Here is a 25,026-nt window from a genome sequence, read left to right as displayed (position 1 = left end):
GTGCAGCAAGGCAGCAGCCGCCAGTGCAAGGCTCTCTCCGCCCTGATTGTTAGCAAGCCAGAACGTGCACACTCCTCACAAGTAGAGACTAGGCTACTCCAGCCCTTCTGTGCCTCAGTGGATTCCCAGCAGGCAAGGGGGCTTGTCTTCTTTTGCAAGACCCCAGGCCTGGGATGCCCAGATTGTGAGTCGACTTGCTCCCTCCCCAGGGCAAGGGTCCACCGGTGTGGACTTTCTCTTCCTTTCAGATCCTTCCCAGGGGTACAGATCCCGACCTGATGCCCTCCCCCCACCCTGTGCCCCCTGCCATTTTTTTGGTCCTACCCAGTTACATGGAGATTTTTCTTGCAGCTTTGGTTGTTTAGGAGTTGTGCCAGTTTCTAGTTCGTTTTCTGTGAGAATTTTTCCTCATGTAGACGTATTTTTGATGTGTTCATGGGGGAGATGAGCTCCACATCCTCCTACTCTGCTATCTTGATCCCCTTCTTCCTACATTGGTTGATGTTTGAATGTTAAACCAACCTTCCACCCTTCAGATAAGTCCCTCTTGAGTTGTCATGTACTGTATTTTTAACATGTTGTTGGATCCTGTTTGCTAAAGTTTTGTTAAAATTTTTTACCTCTGTGTTTGTGAGGGATATTGTTCTGTGGTTTACTTGTGATATTTTTGTCTGGTTTAGGTATCAAGGTACTACTGGCCTTTATAGAATGAGTTGAAATGTGTTTTCTCCTCTTCACTTTTTTTGGAAAAGTTTATGTAGAATTTGTATTGTTTTTCTTAAATGTTTGGTAGAATTCACCATTGAGGCCAGCTGGGCCTGCATGTTTCTTTTGTGAAAGGGTTTTAACTGCAAATTCTATTTTTCTAATATATATAGAACTGTCCAGGTTTTCTATTCCTTCTTGAGTAAGCTTTGGTGTAGTTTTTACCTTTCAAAGATTTTGTCCATTTCACCTAAGTTCTAGAACTTTTGGCATAAAGTTGTGAGTAATACCCTCTTACTATCATTTTAATATCTGTAACATCTGTAGTGAAAGTTCCTCTCTTTATTCTTGATTTGGGTAATTTTGTTTGTTTGGTTTTTTTACTGTATGAAAGTAGTTGCCACGTCTAATAAAAATCACAATGATTGTATAGTGCCTATTGCAATATATATATTCTTTGAATTTTTTACTGACATTGATACCAATTTTTAAAGAGTAAAGATGAGTAAATTTCTCTGATATTGGTAATTTTTGTCTTTTTTTCCTGGTCAGTCTACCTAGGGGTTTATTAATTTTATTGATATTCTCAAAGAACCAGCTTTGGATGTCGTTGATTTTTTTCATTGTTTTTATGTTTTCTACTTCATTGATTTCTTCTCTGGTCTCTATTATTTACTTTATTTTGGGTTTCATGTGGTCTTCTTTTTTCTAGTTTCTTAATGTGGAAGCTCCTTCTTGTAACATATATATATATATTTAAATTAATTATTTTTGGCTGCATTGGGTCTTCATTGCTGCGCACAGGCTTTTCTCTAGTTGCAGCGAGTGGGGGCTACTCTTCATTGCAGTGCGTGGGCTTCTCACTGCGGTGGCTTCTCTGGTGGAGCACGGGCTCTAGGTGCACACACTTCAGTAGTTATGGTGTGTGGGCTCAGTAGTTGTGGCTTGCAGGCTCTAGAGCACAGGCTCAGTAGTTTTGCGTGGGCTTAGTTGCTCCACAGCATGTGGGATCTTCCTGGACCAGGGCTCAAACCCATGTCCCCTGCATTGGCAGGCAGACTCTCAACCACTGCGCCACCAGGGAAGCCCATAGGTTGAGTATTTTTTATGATTACATTTTATATCTTTTTTTTTTTTGCCTAGTAGCTATAACTCATTATTTTGTAATCTTAGTGGTTATTTTTGAGTTTATAGTGTAGATTTTAAAGTGATTTTAGTCAATCCTAAAATTATATTACATCATACTTCCATTTTCCTTTGCTCAGCCTTCATGCTGTTATTGCCATACACTTTAAAATTCCAAATATGGTATGAAATCCACACTAGATTGTTAGTATTTTTGTTTTAACAGTCAATTATTTTTATTTATTTATTTTTTTTGCGGTACGCGGGCCTCTCACTGTTGTGGCCTCTCCCGTTGCGGAGCACAGGCTCCGGACGCGCAGGCTCAGCGGCCATGGCTCACGGGCCCAGCCGCTCTGCGGCATGTGGGATCTTCCCGGACTGGGGCATGAACCCGCGTCCCCTGCATCGGCAGGCGGACTCTCAACCACTGCGCCACCAGGGAAGCCCAACAGTCAATTATTTTTAAAGAGATTTAAATAATTAAAAAATTGGCTCTCTATACTCAAGTGGTTACTATTTCCAGTATCCTTCATTTCTTTGTGTATACACAAATTTTCATCTTATGTCATTTTTTTTTTCTGCTTGGAGAATGTTCTTTAAGATTTCTTGCACTGCATATCTGATGAATTTTTTCAGCACTTATGCCTGAAAAAATCTTTATTTTCCCTTCAGTTTTGAAAAATATTTTTGCTGAATATAGAATTCTGTGTTGACAGTTTTTTGTTTTCAGTATTTTAAAGATGCTACTCCTCTGTTTTCTTTTTTGTTATCAGTGAGAAATCTTCTGTCACCCTTATTTTATTCCTCTGTATTAGGCATATCTTTTTTCTCTGGGTGCTTTTAATGTTTTTTCTGTCACTGGTTTTGACCAATTTGGTTAAGCTATGCCTTGGTGGATTTTCCTTCATGTTTCTTGTGCTTGGAATTTTTTGAGTTTCTTGGACTTGTAGGTTTATAATTGTCATAAAACTTTTGACCTTTATTTCTTCAGATTTTTTCCCCCCGCCCCACTCTCCCATTCTTTAGGGACTCCACTTGCACGTTCATTAGGTTGTTTGAAGCTGTCCCACAGTTCTTTCATGCTCTGTTCTTTTTTTCTTGTTTTCTTTCCATATTTCATTTTGGATACTTTCTCCTGCTGTGTCTTTAAGTTCACTAATCTTTTCTTCCTCAATGTCTCATCTGCTGTTAATCCCACCCAGTAAATTTTCATCTCAGCCATTGTGGTTTTCATATTTAAAAGTTTAATTTGTATCTTTGTATATCTTTCATGTCTCTATATAACGTGTTTAATAAACATAACATGTTTAATAAACATGAGATGTTTAATGTAACATCTTCACTCCAGCTTCATAGAACTGTATTCTACAGAACATAGTTATGATAACTTTTAATGCCTTTGTCTGCTATTTCTAGTTTCTGGGTCAGCTTTGATAGATTGAATTTCCTCCTCATTATGGATATATTTTTCCCTCTTCTTTGAATGGGTGGTAATTTTTTGTTCAGTGCCAGACATTGTGAATGTTACTTTGGGTGCAGAATATTTTTGTATTCCTATAAATATACTTGAGTTTTGTTCTGAGATGCAGTTGAGTTACTTGGACATAGTTCCTTTGAGATTTTTTTTTTTTTTAATTTGTTGGGTTGGACCAAAGCAGTGGTTAGTCTAGGGATAATTGTACTCCACTCCTGAAGCAAGACGCTTCTCAGTACTCTACCCAGTGCCCCACAAATTATGACATTTTTCACTGTTGTCTGGTGGGAATGGGTACTTACTATTCATGGCCCTGGGTGAGCTCTGGCTGCTGTCCCCTCTAATGCTGCTTGTTGAGTCTTTCCCTGGCTTTGGGTAACTTCCTCACATGCACACTCTGACTAGTACTCTACTGAATTCCTGAGGGGAACGCTCTGCAGATCTCTGACATTTTCTCCATTCTTGTACTCTTCTCTGATACCTCTGATTGCCTTGCTCAGACTTTTGGCTGTATATCCTCAGCTCAGGGAGTCCACCAGGCTCCAGCTGAGTTCCCTTTCCCTGTAGCGTAGCAGAGCGGAAGTAACAGGTAAGAGTGACATCTGGTTTGAGGCCAGGTTTTGGAGACGTAGGGGTATGCATGGAAGCATCAGGATTCAATCCTATAAGATACTGCAGAAGCCATATTTCAGGAAAATGCAGATGACCTGAGCCAGTCCTTGCTGAATATGTTAAGGAATAAGTGGTGAGTAAGGGATGTTTAATTTTCTGCTTCTGGCCTTGCTGCCAGCCCACAAATCATTGAGGACATCACCCTTCATGGCTCAGTGTCCTCATCAGTAAATGATGGTTCTTGATACTGATCAATTACTGACCCTATCGGTGGCCGGAGATGGCTTCTCCAGAAGGGCCCTGGGGTAACCAAGTGACAGCATGGCACAAGACTCAAGCCCCCTTGCTGCCAGCTGATTTTTCTACAGAGGAGAAGGAACAGGGAGCCAGATCTCTACTCTCAGATGACCGCCAAAATCTGAGTGAAGAAGAGTTTCAACTGATATGTAGTCAGTCTAGGGCTTTGCTTTCCAAAGTGGTGTCCCCAGAGTAGCAGCACTAGTATCGCTCGGGAACGTCTTAGAAATGCAGACCACCAAGCAATTTGCCTGGATCTACCATCAGATTCTGCACTATGAGAAGAACCTCAGTTGTCTCATGTGCTCATCAGAGTTTGAAGAACACTGGTAGCTGTAGTCAACAATTATATATTATACACTTAAAAACTTGTTAAGAGGGTAGATCTCACGTTAAGTATCCTTTCCACAATAAAATAAAATTTTGAAGAGCATTGTTCTAAATGTAAATGGTTATACATGCCCTCTAGTGGCTGCCTAGCAACTTGCAGGGAGTTTTAAAATGTTTTCTCATTTTAGGACCTTTGCACAGAACTGCAGAAACATTGAACATTTAAACCTCAATGGGTGCACAAAAATCACTGACAGGTAAGTAGTGGAAATTACTTTGGTGACTGGTTGGCCGTGGAGAGAGTGAGGGGAGAGAAAGGTGGTTGAAAATACCTTTAGTGCATCTGATTTTTTTCAGCACGTGTTACAGCCTTAGCAGATTCTGTTCCAAGCTGAAACATCTGGATCTGACTTCCTGTGTGTCCATTACAAACAGCTCCTTAAAGGGGATCAGGTAAGAGAACCTGTTGTTAGTGGTCATGAGCAATACCCAAAGCTCTGAGCATTTTGGTGTGTCTGAAACCTTTCTCATGGTCCCATTGGAACAGGAAGTGGGCGACTCGGGTTACAGAGGTCTCTCTCCCCTGAACTGCTTGTGGGCTACTAAGCTCAGAGTTGGTCCTAAAGTCTCCGTGGGATGGACTGCACATGTGTGGTTTTGTTTCCTGTTCTCCAGTGAGGGCTGTCGGCACCTGGAGTACCTGAACCTGTCATGGTGTGATCAGATCACGAAGGATGGCATCGAGGCCCTGGTGCGGGGTTGTCGCGGCCTGAGAGCCCTGCTGCTGAGGGGCTGCACGCAGGTACCGGGAGTCCTCACGGCCTGGCTTGTCTAACGTGTATCTAATGTTAGGTGTGTGCACGTGATTATGGAACCTGTGCCCTACTGTCCCCTCACCTGGTTCCATCTCTTTTTTGTTTTCTCCATTCACTCAGCTAGAAGACGAAGCTCTGAAGCACATTCAGAATTACTGCCATGAGCTTGTGAGCCTCAACCTACAGTCCTGCTCAGTAAGTAACATGCCTTTTACGTGAGCTCCCTCCTGTTCCTGTTCCCTCCGTCAGGAACCTGCTGGGGCCCTGCTGGGAAGCAGCCCAGGCAGGTGGGAGGATTGCCACACCCTTATTTCACATCCTGTGTCCTTATGTGAGCTCCCAGTTGCCCACAGGATGGAAGAACAGCAATCTAAACAAAAAGGCCAATACAAAGCCATGGGCATTTCCCCTAAAAACAGCATAGATCAGGGTCTTGGTTTATTTTAAGACATCAGGAATGCTGTGAACTAGTCACTAACCTAAACAGTTCCTGGTAAGGTCTCAGTGTCTTGTCTTTACTTATAAACTGGGGGTGATGACACCTCTCATGGTGTCTCAGTGGATAAAATGAAATAACAGATATGAAAGTGCTTTGAAATATAAAGGGCATATTCAAGAGCAAGGTGTGATTTTCATCAGTGCATTATTAGCCTGTGAAGGATGATTTTTCGTCACTGCCATTGTAAATATTGGTAATTGAAGAGGGTGCTTGCTATGGCCACCTGGGTTTCTCAAGGAGAATGTCAATTTTGAGAAAAGAGAAATCCCTTGTATTTGGCACTTAGTAAATGAATCATAAACCTAAGTTCCCTAATGGTGGGAGGTAAAGCAGAAACTATCTTCTGGGCAAATATTGACCTTATGGGGCTGCACTGTTCAAAAATAGGACCTTGAATTGCATGTAGGGCAGCACTGGCAGGTGGCCTGAAGTATGATATAAATGTATCTGTTTATTTCTGCATAAATTAGCATATTCAAATAAAGATTAATTTGAATCTTCATGGCTAAATTCATAGAATTCTAAGCCATTTATTAATAATTTAGTGATTTACTTAATTTTGCTATTTTCTAAAACATTTCAGGCAATATAAAAATACATGTATGATTTATATAGTAGATATCTAAAGCATTAATATGTAGAAATTCAACCAAAAATTAATGTCACTTAAGCAAGTCTCATGAGCTGTTCATTAAATCTGATATTTAACACAAGTTTATGAATATTTCCTGAAAAAAAAATCGAACGATTCTGGGTAGAAAAATGGAATTTAAAAATTTTACTCTCCATTAGTAATGCTTGAATATTTTAAAGCTGTTCAGAAATAACATAAATATCTGTCTTCCCTGTACTTCACCTTATTTTGATTAAATTATCAGGATAAAATGCTAGTAACTGGCAACCTAAACTAGTTGACTAACAGGAGACTCCATTTGTCCGCGGCTCCCATTTCACTGTTGCCCGTGCCTTCTGATTTTCCTTTCTGCTTTGGTTCTCCCCAGCGCGTTACGGATGAAGGCGTGGTGCAGATTTGCAGGGGCTGCCACCGGCTGCAGGCCCTCTGCCTGTCTGGCTGCGGCAACCTCACGGATGCCTCCCTCACAGCCCTAGCCTTGAACTGCCCAAGACTTCAGTGAGTGCACCACGCTTTCAGCTTTGCAACTCAGAGCTTGGGGCTGACTGGGAGGGCTTCCTGCAGGAGGAGAAAGGCCTGGCAGTGGGTTGAGGAGGAGGCAGTGGTTGTGTTGTTGGCTTTTGTCAGATGTATTGGGGTGTGGGACACTGTAATCTAGTTCATTTAAGGATGTGTGGAGAGTCCCACACTGTCCACCACCAGGGAATCTGAGCCTTCATTTCCTGATGGACTTCACTCATGTGCCCACCTGATTTGCCTCGCCCTGGTATTACTTTTTTTTTTTTAACATCTTTATTGGAGTATAATTGCTTTACAATGGTGTATTTGTTTCTGCTTTATAACAAAGTGAGTCAGCTATACATATACATAAATCCCCATATCTCCTCCCTCTTGCTTCTCCCTCCCACCCTCCCTATCCCACCTCTAGGTGGTCACAAAGCACTGAGCTAATCTCCCTGTGCTATGCGGCTGCTTCCCACTAGCTATCTCTATTACATTTGGTAGTGTATATATGTCCACTCTCTCACTTCGTCCCAGCTTACCCTTCCCCCTCCCTGTGTCCTCAAGTCCTTTCTCTACGTCTGTGTCTTTATTCCTGTCCTGCCCCTAGGTTCTTCAGAACCATTTTCTTTTTTTTAGATTCCATATATATGTGTTAGCATACGATATTTGTTTTTCTTTCTGACTTACTTCACTCTGTATGACAGTCTCTAAGTCTGTCCACCTCACTACAAATAACTCAGTTTTGTTTCTTTTTATGGCTGCGTGATATTCCATTGTATATATGTGCCACATCTTCTTTATCCATTCATCTGTTGATGGACACTTAGGTTGCTTCCATGTCTTGGCTATTGTAAATAGAGCTGCAGTGAACATGGTGGTACATGACTCTTTTTGAATTATGGTTTTCTCAGGGTATATGCCCAGTAGTGGGATTGCTGGGTTGTATGGTAGTTCTATTTTTAGTTTTTTTTTAATTTTTGGCTGCATTGGGTCTTTGTTGCTGCATGCGGGCTTCCTCTAGTTGCGGCGAGCAGGGGCTACTCTTCGTTGCAGTGAGCGGGCTTCTCATTGCAGTGGCTTCTCTTGTTGCGGAGCACAGGCTCTAGGTGCACGGGCTTCAGTAGTTGTGGCTCGCGGGCTCTAGAGCACAGGCTCAGTAGTTGTGGTGCACAGGCTTAGTTGCTCCATGGCATGTGGGATCTCCCCGGACCAGGGCTCGAACCCGTCCCCTGCATTGGCAGGCAGATTCTTAACCACTGTGCCACCAGGGAATCCCCCATTTGTTTTTGTTTTTATTTCCATTTCTCTAGGAGGTGGGTCAAAAAGGATCTTGCTGTGATTTATGTCATAGAGTGTTCTGCCTATGTTTTCCTCTAAGAGCTTTATAGTGTCTGGCCTTACATTTAGGTCTCTAATCCATTTTGAGTTTATTTTTGTGTATGGTGTTAGGGAGTGTTCTAATTTCATTCTTTTACATGTAGCTGTCCAGTTTTCCCAGCACCACTTATTGAAGAGGCTATCTTTTCTCCATTGTATATTCTTGCCTCCTTTATATAAAAATAAGGTGACCATATGTGTGTGGGTTTATCTCTGGGCTTTCTATCCTGTTCCATTGATCTATATTTCTGTTATTGTGCCAGTACCATACTATCTTGATTACTATAGCTTTGTAGTATAGTCTGAAGTCAGGGAGCCTGATTCCTCCAGCTCCGTTTTTCGTTCTCAAGATTGTTTTGGCTATTTGTTGCCCTGATATTACTTTGACATGTGAGCAGACAGATAGCCTCATGTCCAAATGGCACCAGGTTCTCCTCTAAACCAGCTGCTAAATGCACAGAAGGAGGAAAAATCACAGCCACCTTATTTATCATTTTTCCCTAGCAAGAAGAAAAGTTTTAACAAATAATGATTTATTTTCTGATTCTCCATGTAATATTGTGAATATTAAAACTTTAATAATGGCACCAAAATACTAATCATGCTTAACATCAGTTGAACTCATATATGTTCCAGGCTCTTTGTTAGCACTTTCACAAGCATTGTCTCACTTAGTCCTCACTGCATTGCTAGGAGGTGTAGGTACTGTATTCTCACTTGTTTTGCAGAGGAGAAGCTGAGACTCAGTGAAAAGCACATGGGGCTTCCCTGGTGGTGCAGTGGTTGAGAGTCCGCCTGCCGATGCAGGGGACACGGGTTCGTGCCCCGGTCCGGGAAGATCCCACATGCTACGGAGCGGCTGGGCCCGTGAGCCATGGCTGCTGAGCCTGCGGGTCCGGAGCCTGTGCTCCGCAACGGGGGAGGCCACAACAGTGAGAGGCACGCGTACCGCAAAAAAAAAAAAAGCAAAGCACATAATTTATCTTGGGTCACATGATAAGTAAGAAGTAAAACTAGAATTTGAACTTGTAGAGTTTGATTTTAGAACCAGCAACCTTAACCCCTACAAAAGAGGCAGAAAAAAGATACTTGTTTTGTTATTCTTTACTTATCGGTGAAACTGATCCATTTTTCATACACCAGTTAGATATCTTTTTTTTTTTTCCTTTGGCTGCACCATATGGCATGCAGGATCTTAGTTCCCTGGCTGAGGATCGAACCCACGACCCCTGCAGTGGAAGCGTGGAGTCCTAACCACTGGACTGCCAAAGAAGTACCCCCCGCCCCCCCCCCCTTTTTTTTTTGGTTATATACCTTCTGAGGATTGTCTTATTTTGCCTTTTCCCCATTTTTCTTACTGTTGAATTAGGGAAGATTCTAGAGAATTTTGATGTTTCTGCATGGTAGGAATATAGGTGGTCAAAACTGGTCAGAAAGGAGGTCAAAATTATTGCTATAAGGGAGTAATTTAACTTAAAAATATTATTTAAGCATCCATCCCTGTTAAGCATGGATGTTTTCACTGGCTGTGAATTTTTAAAATTTCCTTTAGGGTGACTGGGAATTTCAATAAATGCAGTATATCAAGATGATTTTGTTGAGTGAAAGTACATTTTAATTGTTTAGAAGTCAACACATATCAGAATAGTATCTAAAAACAGCAACCATGTGCTGGTATTGTGGGAAGATTCCTGGATTTACTGACCAAGTTTGGGATGGGACTTTGGGCAGGTCACATTCCTCCTGAGCCTCCTTTTTGTGTCACAGAGTGGAATAAACTCCAGAGCATTGTAAAGAACGCTTTTCTGTTGTTAACCAGTCGCCACTTTGTCTTCTGTGCACTCCTTATCCCAGGATCTTGGAGGCTGCCCGATGTTCCCATTTGACTGATGCAGGCTTTACACTTTTAGCTCGGGTAAGACAGAGGTTTTACAAAGTCAAACCAAACTCTAATTCACCTCCCTCAGTCAAAGTGAATTGGAGTGGTCTTGGAGTGTGCAAAAAACTACCTTCAGAAATGACAGGCACCAAGTAGAATAGAGTCCTTGTGGGGGGTGTTCTGAATTTTCCCCAGCAGGCTGGAAAGCTAGGCAGGTCCTGTACCAGGCGTGGACCTCACTCTCACTTGGTCAGGTGGGACCCCAATGAGAAGAGCCTCCTCCCTGCCGGGAGATGCCCTTCCTCACACAGACCCCGACTCAGCCTCTCAGTAGCATCCCTCAGCTGGGCTGGGCTCTGCCTCTGCCCTCTCTCTCCACACTGCCCTGCCAGTGCCAACCACTGTGGGGCCCCTGTGGCCTGCTGCCCAGAACCCATGACCTCCTGGGGATGCTGATACACTCTTCCTCCTACCCCAGCCCTCCACCATCCCCACCGTGGCTGAGCGCCCACCCCCACGACCTCCCAGAGCCCATTCCATGGCTAAAATCTCTGTGCTGATACCTGTGAGCCACTGGGAAGGTGCAGACAACTGCCTTTCCAGGATGAGAGAAGGAAATGCAGCCCTAATGCCCATTTCCAAAGTGAATATGATTCAAAGGGCACCTGCTCAAATGTGCTGGCTCACTGGGTCACCTTCGGAATGGGGTGTCTTATGGACTCTTATGGACTTTTTCAGAATTGTCATGACCTGGAGAAGATGGATCTCGAAGAATGCATCTTGGTGAGTGGACTCCTGACAGCTCTGCAGGGTGCCCCTCAGCCACTGACAGGCGTAACCAGAGATGCCAACTGGCCATTGTCTGGACCCTCCTTGCCCCAGCGTAGGTGTAAGGGCTTGGGAACCTGTGAGGGCCACGGGAGGGGGATGCATAAACTTTGGGCTGTTCTCAGTCATCAGAGTTACAGCCAAGTTCAGGATAGCACCATCTTTTGCCAAACATTAAAAAAACAAAAGGACTCATTTTCACAAAACTTAAGGGAGAAATAAGCTTGCATGTCCAGTGATGAGGTGACTCTACAGAGAAGAATCTCGGGGGACCCTCTTTGTCCCTTTGTCCCTCGGGCTCCCAGCCCAAGTGTGCTTGAGATGAGTTTTTAATTCTCTTGCACCTTTTGATTCTTGTATTCAGGAGAAGCAGGATTAGGTATTAAGTTCTGGTGTAGAAGCCACACTGACACCACGTGTTTCTCTCCAGATAACCGACAGCACACTCATCCAGCTCTCCATTCACTGTCCTAAACTGCAAGCCCTGGTGAGTCTGAGCTTTTTGTGACGTTACTTACCTCTTAGGGATGAAAGAACCCCCGTACGACAGCAAGAGCCTTCCTTTCCATAGGGTGTCATCATTCTTGGTTTCTAAGGTCTGTGCGTTGGGCTCACTTGGGAGGCAGGGTATCTAAATGTCACTGCTTTCATTTTAGGGTGTGAACCTAATATAGGGACCAGCGTCCTTACTCAAATTCATGTTCATCATGTCGGGTATAGTGAAAGTCAGCACGGTTAAAATGAGGCCATCCTTATATTACATTTCATATCTGCTCAAATATCTATGGGGGGGGGAATTAGAATATACTGAAAGATCTAGAATGAGCAATGAAGAGTGTCATTGACACTCTTAGCCATGCAGACGTCGCATGCACGTTTCCCATCCGGCTGCTGGATGTGAAGCAGGGGTGGAGTCCCCATTTGGCTGCCTGCTCCCACCAGATACACTGACTCACTGAATCCCAACACAGCCCTGTGATGTGGGCACCATGGACATCCCTATTTTATCAGTGAGGAAGCTGAGGCTCAGCGCGGTTAAGAAGCTTGCCCAGATTTACACAACTGCCCAAAGGACCCAGATCTCGTGGCTTCCGTGGGGTCTGGTCTTTCCACTGCCCTGAGATACACGACAGATTTTTAAGCCAGCTCTCTCTATCCCCTTTGAACTTGCTCTGTCAGCAAGGGCTAGGATTTTATAACATCATTAGAGCTCCATTTGGCCTTGAGTTACTCTCCCCACCAGTTTTCCTTATTTCCACATTCCTTCTGGATGCTTCTCCCTCAGGCACAAGTGTGCTGGGCTTTGGACAGCTCTGGGACTTTGAGTTTGGTGTCAGACTTCAGAGATAGTCCGAAACCTACCTGTTTCCAGATTCTCTGCTGAAACTGTTTCCCTCTACACACCTGCAGATAATTTTGTCTTTCTAATGTCTTTACTCCCAAATTAGTTCTGATCTGGTTTTATAATTGATAGAACCAGTTGTCTGATGGGCTTTCTCCACCCCTTGTCCCCGTGTCCCTGAGATGGCCTGCTTCTCAGAGGTGTGGGGAAGGTTAGGAGCCCCGTGCTTTGTTTCCTGTTTTAACCTCCCTCCTCCCTGTTGCCCAAGGGCTCTCTCCCCGACTCGGAGATACCCTGGACTTGGACTCCCACCCCTTGGGCAGTGTCGTCTCTTGTGTGCACGGGACAAGGCCTTCCACCAGCTCCCTAACTCCTGCTTCCTCAGGAGTGCAGGCCCACCTCAGCGACGGGTCAGGAAATGTCTTCCAAATAGTGTTCTCCCCAGCGGGGATTCTGGTGACTGAAATCTTCTCCATCTTCCCCGATATTCATACAAGCTACTTCCAGAAAGGGGACTTAGAGTAAAAGATAAACTATAATAAAACCCAGAAGTCCAAGATAAGAGCCTCAAATGAAAATAAAAAAGAAAAATACCTGGAGGATTATTAGCAGAAAAGCAGGGAAACAGTTGCAGTTGAAATCTAAACTTAGCTTTGGAGATGCCTGGTAGCCCACACAGAAAAGGGAAATGCTGTGGATTAAATCTGATTATATTCATCAAATTCACTCTACAAACACCTCTTGAGGACCATTACACGCCGGGCACTGTTCTAGGCACTGGAGAGTGAAAAGATCATTCATCAGAAGAGACAGACTTTATCGTCACTCAGAAATTGCACAGCAGTGTGTGTCTGGATCCTTGTTAACGGATACTCCAGGGGCTCTCCCTGCTACGGACATGGTAGCAGCGCCTCTGTCAGCCCACAGGTAGAGCCAAGGGTGAGTGGAAGCTCAGGGTTGTTGGATGTGCGTTTCTGCTGCTGCAGGTCTCACAGCACAGATGCAGAGTCTTGGTGCGGGGCAGCCCGGGTGCGCCTGGGACACGCGCTTAGGAGCAGCCGGTCCCCACCTCCCTGGGGGAGGGCCAGACAGTGCTCTCCATGCTGGAGCCAGGGGTCCACCCCAGGGAGTCCTCCCCCAGCCTGGGGAGCTCAGAGGAGCCAGTGCTATTGGGGCAAAGCTCCATAGATTCAGAATTTTGAAATCTGGTTTTTAGCTTTTACTAAAGATCTGCAAGCAGGAAGAAATGAGGGAAGTGACCACTAGCCCCGAGCCAGGTAACTATCACACCTCATTTGCTAAACTTCAGTTCCCTGGTTCTTCTTTACATGTGAAGGAGGCAAGTGTGCACATACCCCACCCCTTCCAGGAACTGCTCTGTGATCCTCAAGGGAGGAAGGGCCTTGTACTTTCACAAAAACCAAATCTAGAAGGCCATTTTGAAAGGGAAACTCATCATGTTTCTTTGAAAATAAGTCAAATATACAGTTGCAAACAAGGGGAACTCCAGATTCAAAAGAACACAGAGGAGTTCATGAAGTTTGTTCAAAGGAGGTTAAGGATCCTCTTCGTTACTTCAGTTTTTAGTTTGTAGGATGTCATCAGCAGGTTCTATTGATAATTGAGGGGCTGGTTTCCTCTTCAGTACCAGAGCCAGTTTTTTTGACTTTTAAAATATTAATGCAGCTCATTGGTCCTAGAAGCTATCTAAGAATTTTAGCTATTAAAGAATAAAGAATTGCAGCCAATAAAGACTATATTATTTTCTTGATGCCACAGAGTTTTATCTTTCACCCTGATTTATCACAGCCTTTACCAGTGAGATTTGTACCTTCATGTTTTCTTGTTACTAATTAGTGCCCTTTTCAGCTTAACAAAGTCCCTTTAACATTTCTTGTAAGGCAGGTTTAGTGATGATGAACTAGTTTAGCTTTAGCTTGTCTGGAAAACTCTCTCCTTCCGTTCTTTTTTTGTGGCCACGCTGTGTGGCTTGCAGTATCTTAGCTCCCCAACCAGGGACTGAACCTGGGCCCCAGCAGTGAAAGCGCTGAGTCCTAACCACTGGACCGCCAGGGAATTCCTATCTCTCCTTCAGTTCTGAATAACTTTGTTGGGTTTAGTATTCTTGGTTGGAATTTTTTTTCATTTCTGTCAGCACTCTGAATATATTGTGCCCCTCCATTCTGGCCTGCAAAGTTTCTACTGAAAAGCCTGCTGATAGTCTTACGGGGAGTTCCCTTGTATATAACAAGTTGTTTTTCTCCTGCTGCTCTTAAGATTCTTTAATTTTTGACATTTTAATTGTAATGTGTTTTGGCGTGGGTCTCATCTTATTTGGAATTCTCTGGGCTTCCTGAATCTGGATGTGTTTCCTCCCCCAGCCTAAAGAAGTTTTCAGCCATTATTTTCTCCATTAGCTTTTCTGCCTCTTTCTCTCTCTTCTCCTTCTGTTACCCTCATAATGAGAACATTAGTCCACTTGATATTGTCCCATAAGTCTGTTAGGGTATCTTCTTTACTTTTTTTCATTCTTTTTCTCTGCTGCTCTGATTGGGTGATTTTCACTGCCATGTCTTCAAGTCACTGAACCTTTTATCTGCTTCATCTAGTCTGTTCTTGAAACCTTCTACTTTATTTTTCAGTTCAGTTGTATTCTTCAGCTCCGTGACCTCTGTTTGGTTCTTTTCCCAGATAAGGGCGTAAACTCCTGTCTGGGGGGATACTGACCAGGGAGAGTGCAGAGATGGCATGTACCTGCACCTACCTTTGCTGAGAGCACATCTGTAGGCCTCTAGATGTGTACCAGACCTGAAGCCCGCCCTGTAAGCTCCAGGACAAGCAGATAGGCCTCTTTCCCAGAAGGGCTGGGGGTGTGTTTCAGCCTGCTGTCTGTAAAGTGCCCTGGGGGTGGTAGCCTGCCAAGAACTCTTTCATGTTAAAGTCCCATGGGACCCAGGAATACAAGCCTTCTTTGGCCATCAGGGCCAGGTGAGCAAGGAGCATCCCATGGGCACCTTATACAAAGACTGGGGCACCAGAAATAGAAACCAGGTCACCAGGCAGATGTAAAAGCTCCCTCTGGGAGATCCTGGTGCTCTGGAGCACGGCAGAGGGGAGAGCAAGGACAGCATCAGCCTCCAGGGTCTCTAGGAAGGATTACAGTCAGCCCTTGGATGTGTGTTTAATTAGAAACTTGTGCCCCTGGCTGCAGCTGTGAGGACAAGCTCCTAGTCCTCCTTCCGAGAAAGACGGCTCCTGGGTGTTTTCTCTTGCTGATCCCGGGACGTGGGAGCCACGTAACAATCTCTCCATTGGTTACAGTCCCGTGGGACCCCGCAGGCCAGGAGATGGACGTGTCCCCTGGCAACAGCTGCAAAAACGGGGGCACCAGACACACGTGAAACTCTCCCCCTGAGAGAAACATAGAGACAGAGAATGAGGATGGCACCCTGGTGCAAGGCAGAGGCAGGGCCGGGAGAGGATGCGAAATAGTGCTCACCGGGAAGGAAGAAGCCCAGAATTTAAAAAAGAAAATGTCATCCAGTGGCTGGAGCTCGGCAGAGGGAATGTGCAAAGATGGCCCCCGCCCATCCCTAGGCCCTGGGGGCACCCCAGCAGGCCCCCCAATGTGTCACCTAGCAGGCGAGCCTCCCACACCCGGGCTGGGCTCCCCTCCATCATCTGGGCCCTGGGGGTGGGGAGGGCCCGGGTGTGAAAGTCCTTTGAATTCCTCCTCACATTGCTGTGGTCTCTGGGTCTCTCGGAGGTCAGCGGGTTGGTTTTTCCAGCTAGACGTTCAGGTGCCTAATGTGGGGTTAAACCGTTCTAAACCGTTCGCTCCTCAGTGAGAAGCTCCAGGTTATGAGTTCCCTCCTGCCCGGGGGTCTCCGCGCTTGGGGCCGGGGTTCATGACAGACTGGCCCAGCCTCTCCTTCCGCTTCCAAGTGGGCCTTCTCTCATCTGCCCAACGTGGAGAGTCGTTCAGCCAGTTTTTATGTTTTTTTCTGGAGGAAGCTGTTCCCTGTGTAGCTGTAGATTCGCTGTTTGCGGGAAGAGGTGAGTTCAGGATCCTCACGGCGCAGACCGCCCTCTGCAGTGTCGGTTCCCATCTTTACCTGGCGGGAAGGTGAGAGAAGCCGCTGCCCATGGGCCCACAGCTTTGTGCTCCATCCTCCCGCTGCTCAGTGGTTCCCAGGGACGCTGCCTGGGCCGGCTTCCCTGCTCTTCCTGGGCCGTGAGCCTTGGAATGAGAGGGTCCAGCAAACATCTGTGCTTCCCCTCATTCCAGAGCCTGTCCCACTGTGAGCTCATCACGGATGATGGGATCCTGCACCTGAGCAACAGCCCTTGCGGCCACGAGAGGCTGCGGGTGCTGGAACTGGACAACTGCCTCCTCATCACTGACGTGGCCCTGGAGCACCTGGAGAACTGTCGTGGCCTGGAGCGCCTCGAGCTGTACGACTGCCAGCAGGTCACCCGCGCGGGCATCAAGCGGATGCGGGTAAGTGTCGGGCAGCAGCCACACCTGGCAGTTTCTCAGCAAACGACAAATACACCAAGAATCAACATCCATTTTCTACATTCTGTCCTGGGCCAATAGTTACGCAAACTATCCTCTTACACTTCTTCTAAATTTCCTCATTAGACCCCACCCTGGAAAGAGTCGACTTCTAGAATGGGTCTGGGTGGAGGTTCCATGTGGTCTGTTGATTAGCAAACTTACTAGAAGGAAAGGGACTTAAGGCCGTTATCAGTAGGCTTGATCTTTGCTAATTTCTACGTATAAAGTGTCTTAATAACTGTGGCGTTCTTTCCGCATGTAGTTCACCTCCGTCGTTCTTGAATACGCTTTAAGTTTAGGCAACTTTGCACTTAGACCCCTAAGCAGCCCCAGGTGCTTCAGCTGTTACATCTCTACTTGGTTTGCACACAGGGACAACGACCACCCCTTTGTCTTTAAAAGGTGCTGTTTGGGGAGACGTGCATGTCGACAGGAGCAGCGTTAGCGCACACCAGAAATTCTATTGGGACTATCTGCCTAATGGTAGAGTGAACTAGATTCTATAGGAGAACTGTGGGCTTTTCTAGGATTATGCCTGCAACCCCCAAACTATCTTATGACTACACTTTTCCTTTCTACTTTCAGGCCCAGCTCCCTCATGTCAAAGTCCATGCCTACTTTGCTCCTGTCACCCCGCCGACAGCAGTGGGAGGAAGTGGACAGAGGCTATGCAGGTGCTGTGTCATCCTCTGACAGCAGCTGCCTAGCCCAGGGCTTCACGAGGTGTCCCTTCCTCCCGAGGACCCGAGTCTTTCTGACGTAGTCCACCATCATCCAAATCTGTTGATTCTCCATTGGGAAAGGCATTTACAGGTAAAAGACTTCTGCAGGGACTGCAGTAACTCTCGTGATAGTTTTTACCTTTATTCTGCTGTGATGCAATCAATTCGAAGCCTTGTGTCAATTACCACAGGGCAAGAGTGGTCATAGTGCAGCCAGGACCACGCAGGAGCCCTGGATCTCTAGAGGTGGGTGCCTCCCTCGGTACAGGACTCCTGCCCTTGGCTTTGTCAGCATTCCTCGAACAGACCATTAGTGTTAGCACAAATTGAGCAGAAAAATAAGCTGTTGATTTTCTACCTGATACTTCAGCCAGTGGCCTACTTTTATTCACAACGATTCCATTTTGATTAGCAGGACTTTTCCACTTTGAAGATTAAATAGCAACTTTATCAAAGTGACTATACTGCAAATTCATAATGCCTGACAGTTTTCTATGTAGCGACTTACGTGGAAGGCAAGTTAATAGGTTTCCATGAGACACCAAAGAATGAGGACTCTAAACAGGGTGAAGCAAGGTCTTCACCTTTCTGTTTCTGTCAACTTGTCATATATCCTTTTGGGGACCAAAAACTAAACAAAAGCAACTCAGTTTGTGTTGGCTGATTGGAAATCATAAGCTCTGGCGTAGGCTGTGGCACATAATGTGTTGTTGTTATAGAAAAGCTGATCATGTCATGTCTCACAAACTTTGGGGGACCTTAAAGAAACAGAATTAAGGCTCAAGTTATCTATAATATAATCAATTAAAAATAATGGATGCATGTAGAATGGGTGTGATTTTTTTCCAAGTTTATTTTAAAATCTTAGAAATCAAGTTACACCAGGACTATTCAAAAATTTTACACACTTAAAACTAAAATCAGTAAAGTGTTGGCACCTTTGAGACTTATATAAAAATGAATAAACCACTGCAATGCTTAAGCCAGAGGGTTTTATTGCTATTATCTCATGGCAGACAAATCTGAGCAAATCCATCTTCCAAATTCAGGCGTTCCTAATGTTACCTGAAATCTGATAAGATGATCTGGTTTCTGCTCTGTGCTGTCCACATTTGTGACCTTTACTGCATCTCTGTGTTAATGGTAGCCAACCCTTCTTAGTAACCACGCCCCAAACTGAAGAGCCCAGAGCTCACGAGAAGCTGAGGGAAACAGCAAAAACGAGAAATTTCCCCATGACGAGCAATACTTCTAATTGGGTTACGGTTCTATTAGGTGGAGAGTTTTAGAAGCATTTAGGATACAAGGCCTCAGCTGCATTCTGGGGAGAGAAGGCAAATAGATGGATATACAACTCTATAAATCAATCAACAGGATTATCAGAATAAGCATTAAAGTCCTGATGATTCTGCTGCCTTATTGTGTGTATACCATAGCAGTTATCTAAATATACATTTACACCACTGTGTGGGGGAAAAAATGGCTGTTGCAGGAAGCTATGAATATAGTTTCTATTTTAAAAATTTAAATGACCATGGGCCTTCTATACATTATCTCTTTTGAGCCTGGACACAACCTCTCACAGCTGCTGGACTCTGGCTGAATGACGTTGGACCACATCTACAAAACAGGAGAACCTCTGTTAAGAAAAATCAGGTTTGCTTCCCCTTTAAGTGTGGCACAGTCACTGGATAAGCTGTCCTCAGTTTGCATCAGCTTTGAGGAAACAAACTGAAAACACACACTCCCATCAGCTCTTATAACAACATTGGGACTGGTGTGTACTCAGAACATACACAGTGAACTCCTTGATTCTATGACATGAGGTGACACACTGGCAGGAACTTGGATTTTAAATGAGACACACATTTGCAAAACAATCGGAAAACATTTATTATACTGAAATGTGTACATCCTACTATTAAAAAAACAAAGTAGCAAATTTGCTGGTGCCATAATTTAACCTGTTTCACTGGGACAGACTAATGTGCTGCTTGGTGTCATTTCAAGTTTGATGAGCTTTAATTATTTTTACCCCACTTGTAAAACCTGATGAGGAATTCAAAATAGCACACAGCATTAAAAATGACATTTATTGTTCCATAAATCTTGAGACTCAAAAAGGAATGCTAAATAGACAAGCAAAACTCTAAACAATTAATTAAGAGAGAAGCTCACTTCTTTCCCAAGTGACTGGTACAGAAAACATGTGGTCATACAAAAGCAAAGGGAAAATGACGGAAAGGAAAGCTCTCCTGCTTTAGGGTCTATACAAGTTGTTATGGATATTTTCAAACCAAAGATGGAATATTTAGAGACATTACTTTTTCATATCAAATAACCCCCTTTATGAATAAAACATAAAATGCCAAAGCTTTCACCCACTGAAGTAGTTTTGTCTTCTGGGAGAGATTTTAAACTCAAAATTACCCATTCTTATTTCTGCCTGAACAAAGATAAGGATCAAATAATACACTCAAAACCAAGACACTGGGTAAACGGACAGAGATGGTATAATTAAAATGGAATCGAAGTTTGAAAAGAAAATTGTGTCTAGTACACCACAGGCCTCAAATGCTTGCTGATGAATTTTGGGAAGGCTTTGGGTGAAGGGAAGAGATAATAATGATTGATTGATTGATTGATAGTAGAAAAAATTGCAAAAACAGTGATTCCCTTTGGAAAGTATACTGGCCAACAAGCATTGGTTTTGTGAAAGAGGCACTCTTTTTATAGAAAAAGAAGCTATTATGTGGTGTATAAAAAAGTCCCTAAATAATCACCAGAATGTTACCCGTGATTGTACTAAAGCTCCATATTAGAGAAATGTGAGGAATTTTGATGGTACAATATAGTGTTTGTGATGTCTAGTGTTCCACAAATAAATTTCAACTCTTGATAATGAAGACCCCTTAACACCAAGTCAGAAACTATCACACTGTTTTCTGCTGCTTAGGTGTATTTCCAATGTTGGGGACAGGTCTTTAAAAAAGTTCAACAACAGTATGGTGCAGGGTGGAGTGGGTGGTCAGAGACAGAGAGAGGGAGGAAAAGGAGAAAGAAAACCACATGAGTTTAAAAGGCATTGGGGCTTCAAAAATGAAAACCAAAATGCTAAAAACGGAAGCAGAAGCAAAAAGTTTTTCAATAAATCTGTGACAAAGCAAAAACACAAAAGTCTTTGTACCTATTAGGATTTACACTGATCCTCTCACCAAGGTACTCTTGATAATGCAGTTTGCTTCACGCCCCTCTTCCTGGCTTGGGGCTTCTCCGATCTGGCATGATCACGGCAGATGCGCACCCTTAGACATGATTTTTTCCAAGAAGGCGCCAAGCCTCTCCCCTGACCAGTGATCGGCCCGTATCAGCGCCGGCCTCCCTCTCTCCACACGTGGATTTGGCACTGGCCCCGCAGCAGCCAGTGCCCCCCCACCCCGACCCAGGTCAGCATAAGGTCCCGGCAGCAGAAGCCGAACTGGCCCAGAAAGGTAAATGCCCACAGTACGTCTTTACATTCATTTCCAAACCGCATACAGTGTAAAGAGACAGCGAAGGCTGCTTCTAGGGACTGTGTCTACTGGCCTCTCTGGCAGAGAAGCAGGCGGCCTACCTGCACCGGGGCCCGACGTGCTCACTGTCCCGGGCCGAGGCCGAGGCAGTGAAGCGAAGGAGACGTGCCTCTCATCCAGCTTGTGAGAAGGGTCATCCTGTGTTTTCAATATGAAACATTTCATACGGTAAAATCCAATCCCAAGACTTCTTGGATTCAGTCTTCACACACTTTTAAGCGTAACTTTAACTGGTGCTGAATAGAGTTCAGACTACGTCAAGACGTCACTTCAAAATTATGTGGACGCCACCGCCGTTTTCAGCTGTGGAAAAAAGAAAGGGACGTTAGGCTCAATTTTTTACCAGGCTGGAGAATCAAGACTACGTTGAAACACTCCTAGAACTCTACAACCCCCCGCCCCAGTTCAGAGGGTACCTTTAAATATTCTAGAGGAAAACAAGCTAACTTGCTCCAGTCCCTCTTGCCTACGGCAGCATCACATGCACATTCCCTTGGCCCGCCCCACCCCCGACCTGAGGGCAAGGCACAGGGCACAGACTATCCAATGAACTGGGTGCTTACATCCACCTTTTCTGGAAATAATTTTTGAACTCCTCAAAAGTAGATCTGAAACATTTTAAAAAAACACATCACTACTTTTGCGCGATGGCCTAGTGTTTCTCGGGAGATGGCGAGAAGCAGCAGTACAGGCGGTCATCAAGGAACAAATGAATTTTTCCATAAGGACCAATGTCTGAAAACAGTACACTGAGCAAGCCGGGGACGTCCTGTGATGCCTGACACCAGAAACCCCACCGCCTTCACAGGACGCAGCCACACGTTCACTGTACGAGCTGCCTCTTTTTATAGACAGTGTGAGTTTTGCAGAGTAAAAACTGCATTGTTTTGAGAACGAAAAATTGAGCCAGAAGGGTGCTAAACTAAACATGTCTGATGAGAAAAGATAAAGTGGGCCAGTTCACAGACTGAACAGCCCTGCACCGCAGGTTAACTTGGTGGCTTAGGAGACACGTCTGGCACAGGGTGAAGTCCTAACTTCAGCCCCTGCCTTCTAGGTGGGCTGCTCTCTTCCCAGGAAAGGGTGACACGTGACATCATGCTCTTTGAGGTGCAGCTTTAGATCTTAACTCATCAGACTTTCAAACGTCTCTTCTCATAGTAACTTTACATTTAAAAAACCCCTCCTTTATCCAGCCCTATAACTGGAACTCTGCTGAACCCCGTCTGGGCCCGCTCTTCACATTCTCTCCCTCCATAACCTCAAGAATTTCTACTGCTTTGAGTCACGGCAGACACACTGAAGGCTTCCAGGTTTACACCTCAAGCCCAGGCCTCTCTTGCCAGCCCCAGCCGGCTATGATTTCCACGTCCTAAAACAGAAGCCTTGGCCGCTTCCCCCAAGCCCGCCTACCTCTCCACCGGGACCACCGACCACCGCCTGCCCAGCTGCTCCTGTGAGAGTCACAACCACTCCTCCCTCCAATGTGGAGCCCAGCAGGGCCCTGTCTATCAGCGTCCAAGATCCCGTCACCTCTCATCTAGATGACATCTCCTGCCTCCAGTTTTCCCACCTTCTTATCTGTCTCCACAGAGTTGCGAGTGGAAGAAAAGAAAAACCTGTTCACGTTACTCGTCTGTTTAAACAACATCGCTGACTTTGCAATGCATTTCAAATAAAATCTAAACTCCCACCACCCCCAGGCATTGCCTACCAGACCCGCCTCCAACTCCGCTTGTCCTCGCCCTGCACAGCAGCCACGGGCCCTCTCAGGCCTCCAGAGCAGCCACGCTCCTTCCTCTGCACCCGGCCCCGCGCCAGCTGGGGTGCTGCTCCTCGTGTGTTCAGTTCCCCCTCAGGCTCCAGGTCTCAGCGTTCGTGACAGCTCCTCAGAGAAGCCTCCACAGCTGCGTGGCCCCCTCATCCACAAGCAACCCCACTTCCCCATTCATTCATGGCACTTAAATTACCTATTTGTAATCTGTGTGTATTTATGGACCAATTCTGGTTTCCTTTCCCCACTACAGGAGGGGAAGACCTTTCTAGCACCAACGGCATGTGTCTGACATGAGGTGCTCAGTAAAATGTTCGCTAAATGGACTGGGGTTTTTCTCCAGGCATCCAGAAGGACTGATTCCTCTTCCTTACTTGCTCGTTAATTTCCACAATATTTCAGTCACTAGAAATATTTCCTTGATTCCTTTTTCAAACTTCTTAAAATTAGTAAAGCCAGCATTTCCAAAAGTAAATATGCAAGATGACTGCTGATTTCAGGCACACACTATCTTTCATGATTCTCGCATTTCAAGACACACGTACCTTTTACTGTGGAGAATAAAAAACAACTCTCATCTTGAAAGTTCTGAACCATCTAGAAGGATAAAGCAGATGTATAATTAAGATCCAAGTGTCTTTTCTTAACTGAGTAAAAGTAGTAAAAGAAAAATGTCATAATCTATATATAGCTGTACAAGTACAGGACTCAACGGCCAAAATGGTAATTCAAATAGGCAGTGTGAGGTAGCAAGGGCTTACACCTGCTGTACTGGCCAGCTCGGTGCTGACCGTGCTTGCCCATGGGGGCCCGGCGATCTGGTCAGTCACCCTCCAGCCCACGGGGAGGCATTCGCTGCTGGGTTCTGTGATAGTGACTAACAAAAAGTTGCTGCCAAAGTGCTCTTACTTGCTTGTCACTGAACACGGGGCGGCAGTGAACTGCCCTTCTAACCTCACAGCTTTTTAAAATCAGCCATCAAATAGTACACAAAAGGAAAACACATTCAAATGCCTTGCTAAAAAGGGCCAAAGGCTCGCTAACCCAGAGCCCCCCAGTGACCAGTGTCGGAGTTCAAAGAGGGCGGGATCGGAGCTCCGGTTCTCCTTTACCTGTATTCCTTCTACCACCCAGGACACCTAGAACTCTTGGTTATAAATTCTTCCCAATCTTGATTCCCAACTCTGAAAATGATTCTCATGAGTACTTGCCAAAGGAGTCACAGACTTTTTTTCTATAGCACTTCAGTAATACATATAAAAGTAAATATCAGTGTGAAAGGGAAAAGGGCATGCCAGTTACCTGATCGCTAACAAGAATGTGAATACCGGTGGGACCCTGTCTGTAAACCTGGTTAATTTGGTGGAAAGGAATATTAAACACCAACGCAAGTTTTCGAGCAACTTCTGAAGCAACCATTTCTTCTAAGTAGATTGCATGATAAACTGAAATAAAAAATAAGAACAGCATTTTAGCAGTAATCTTTGATCTATTTTCCACCTCATCTATTGGAAGATCACTCCTTTCAAAGTACTAAAGAAATAGAAAAATTATAAAGATAAGAATACTTCTCCCCTTACTACCCATGTGAATATAATAATACATTATCTATGCTCACACATAATTTAATTAACATTAACCTCTGTACAAAAGTATCTGAGGTTTTATCTTAAAAGCAAGCAGGAAGTGACTGCAGATGGGCACAGATGATCATTCTGGAGTAATGGGACTAAAACTGGATTGTGGCGATGGCTGCAAAACTGTAAACTGATTAAAGTATCGCTGAATTGTGCGCTTGCAGTGGGAGGACTTTGTGGTATGTAAGTTACACCGAAAGAAAGCCATTTTCAAAAATGCTATGTATTTCTAGCCATATATAAAAAGAACTCTAAAAAGGTCATAGTTTTTGATTCAGTAAACCTACTACTGGGAATTTATCCTAAAGAATAAAAGCTACCTCTCCCCTCTTCCTTTCC

General features: G+C 44.7%; 2 protein-coding genes across 8 annotated transcripts in view; one reads left to right on the top strand and one right to left on the bottom strand.

Annotated features, from left to right (window-relative positions):
* FBXL2 (F-box and leucine rich repeat protein 2) overlaps nt 1–25,026 on the top strand; it is an 86,118-nt gene that overhangs the window by 60,472 nt on the left and 620 nt on the right. For 2 of the 6 annotated variants that reach the window (XM_030830073.2, XM_060308784.1), the window contains 10 exons: nt 4,732–4,800; nt 4,901–4,996; nt 5,219–5,345; nt 5,479–5,553; nt 6,859–6,989; nt 10,227–10,287; nt 10,990–11,034; nt 11,510–11,566; nt 16,710–16,922; nt 17,568–25,021. In XM_030830073.2, the coding sequence (XP_030685933.1) occupies nt 4,732–4,800; nt 4,901–4,996; nt 5,219–5,345; nt 5,479–5,553; nt 6,859–6,989; nt 10,227–10,287; nt 10,990–11,034; nt 11,510–11,566; nt 16,710–16,922; nt 17,568–17,675 (982 nt within the window). In that variant the 3' untranslated portion in view covers nt 17,676–25,021. Of the gene's footprint in view, nt 1–4,731; nt 4,801–4,881; nt 4,997–5,218; nt 5,346–5,478; nt 5,554–6,858; nt 6,990–10,226; nt 10,288–10,989; nt 11,035–11,509; nt 11,567–16,709; nt 16,923–17,567; nt 25,022–25,026 lie in introns of those variants that run through there. The other 4 variants (XM_030830077.2, XM_060308785.1, XR_009566019.1 and 1 more) reach the window with 3 other exon arrangements.
* The window catches only part of UBP1 (upstream binding protein 1), a 70,950-nt gene continuing 65,496 nt past the window's right edge, over nt 19,573–25,026 (bottom strand). For both annotated transcript variants that reach the window (XM_060308783.2, XM_030830070.3), the window contains 3 exons: nt 24,353–24,495; nt 23,596–23,647; nt 19,573–21,579 (listed from right to left, as the gene is read on the bottom strand). In XM_060308783.2, coding sequence (XP_060164766.1) covers nt 21,542–21,579; nt 23,596–23,647; nt 24,353–24,495 — 233 coding nt within the window. In that variant the 3' untranslated portion in view covers nt 19,573–21,541. The remainder of the gene's footprint in view (nt 21,580–23,595; nt 23,648–24,352; nt 24,496–25,026) is intronic.

Source organism: Globicephala melas, chromosome 11 (assembly GCF_963455315.2).
Source record: "Globicephala melas chromosome 11, mGloMel1.2, whole genome shotgun sequence".
Lineage (NCBI taxonomy): Eukaryota > Metazoa > Chordata > Mammalia > Artiodactyla > Delphinidae > Globicephala > Globicephala melas.
Note: the sequence above shows the minus strand (reverse complement) of the source record. Positions and strands in the feature narration are given on the sequence as shown.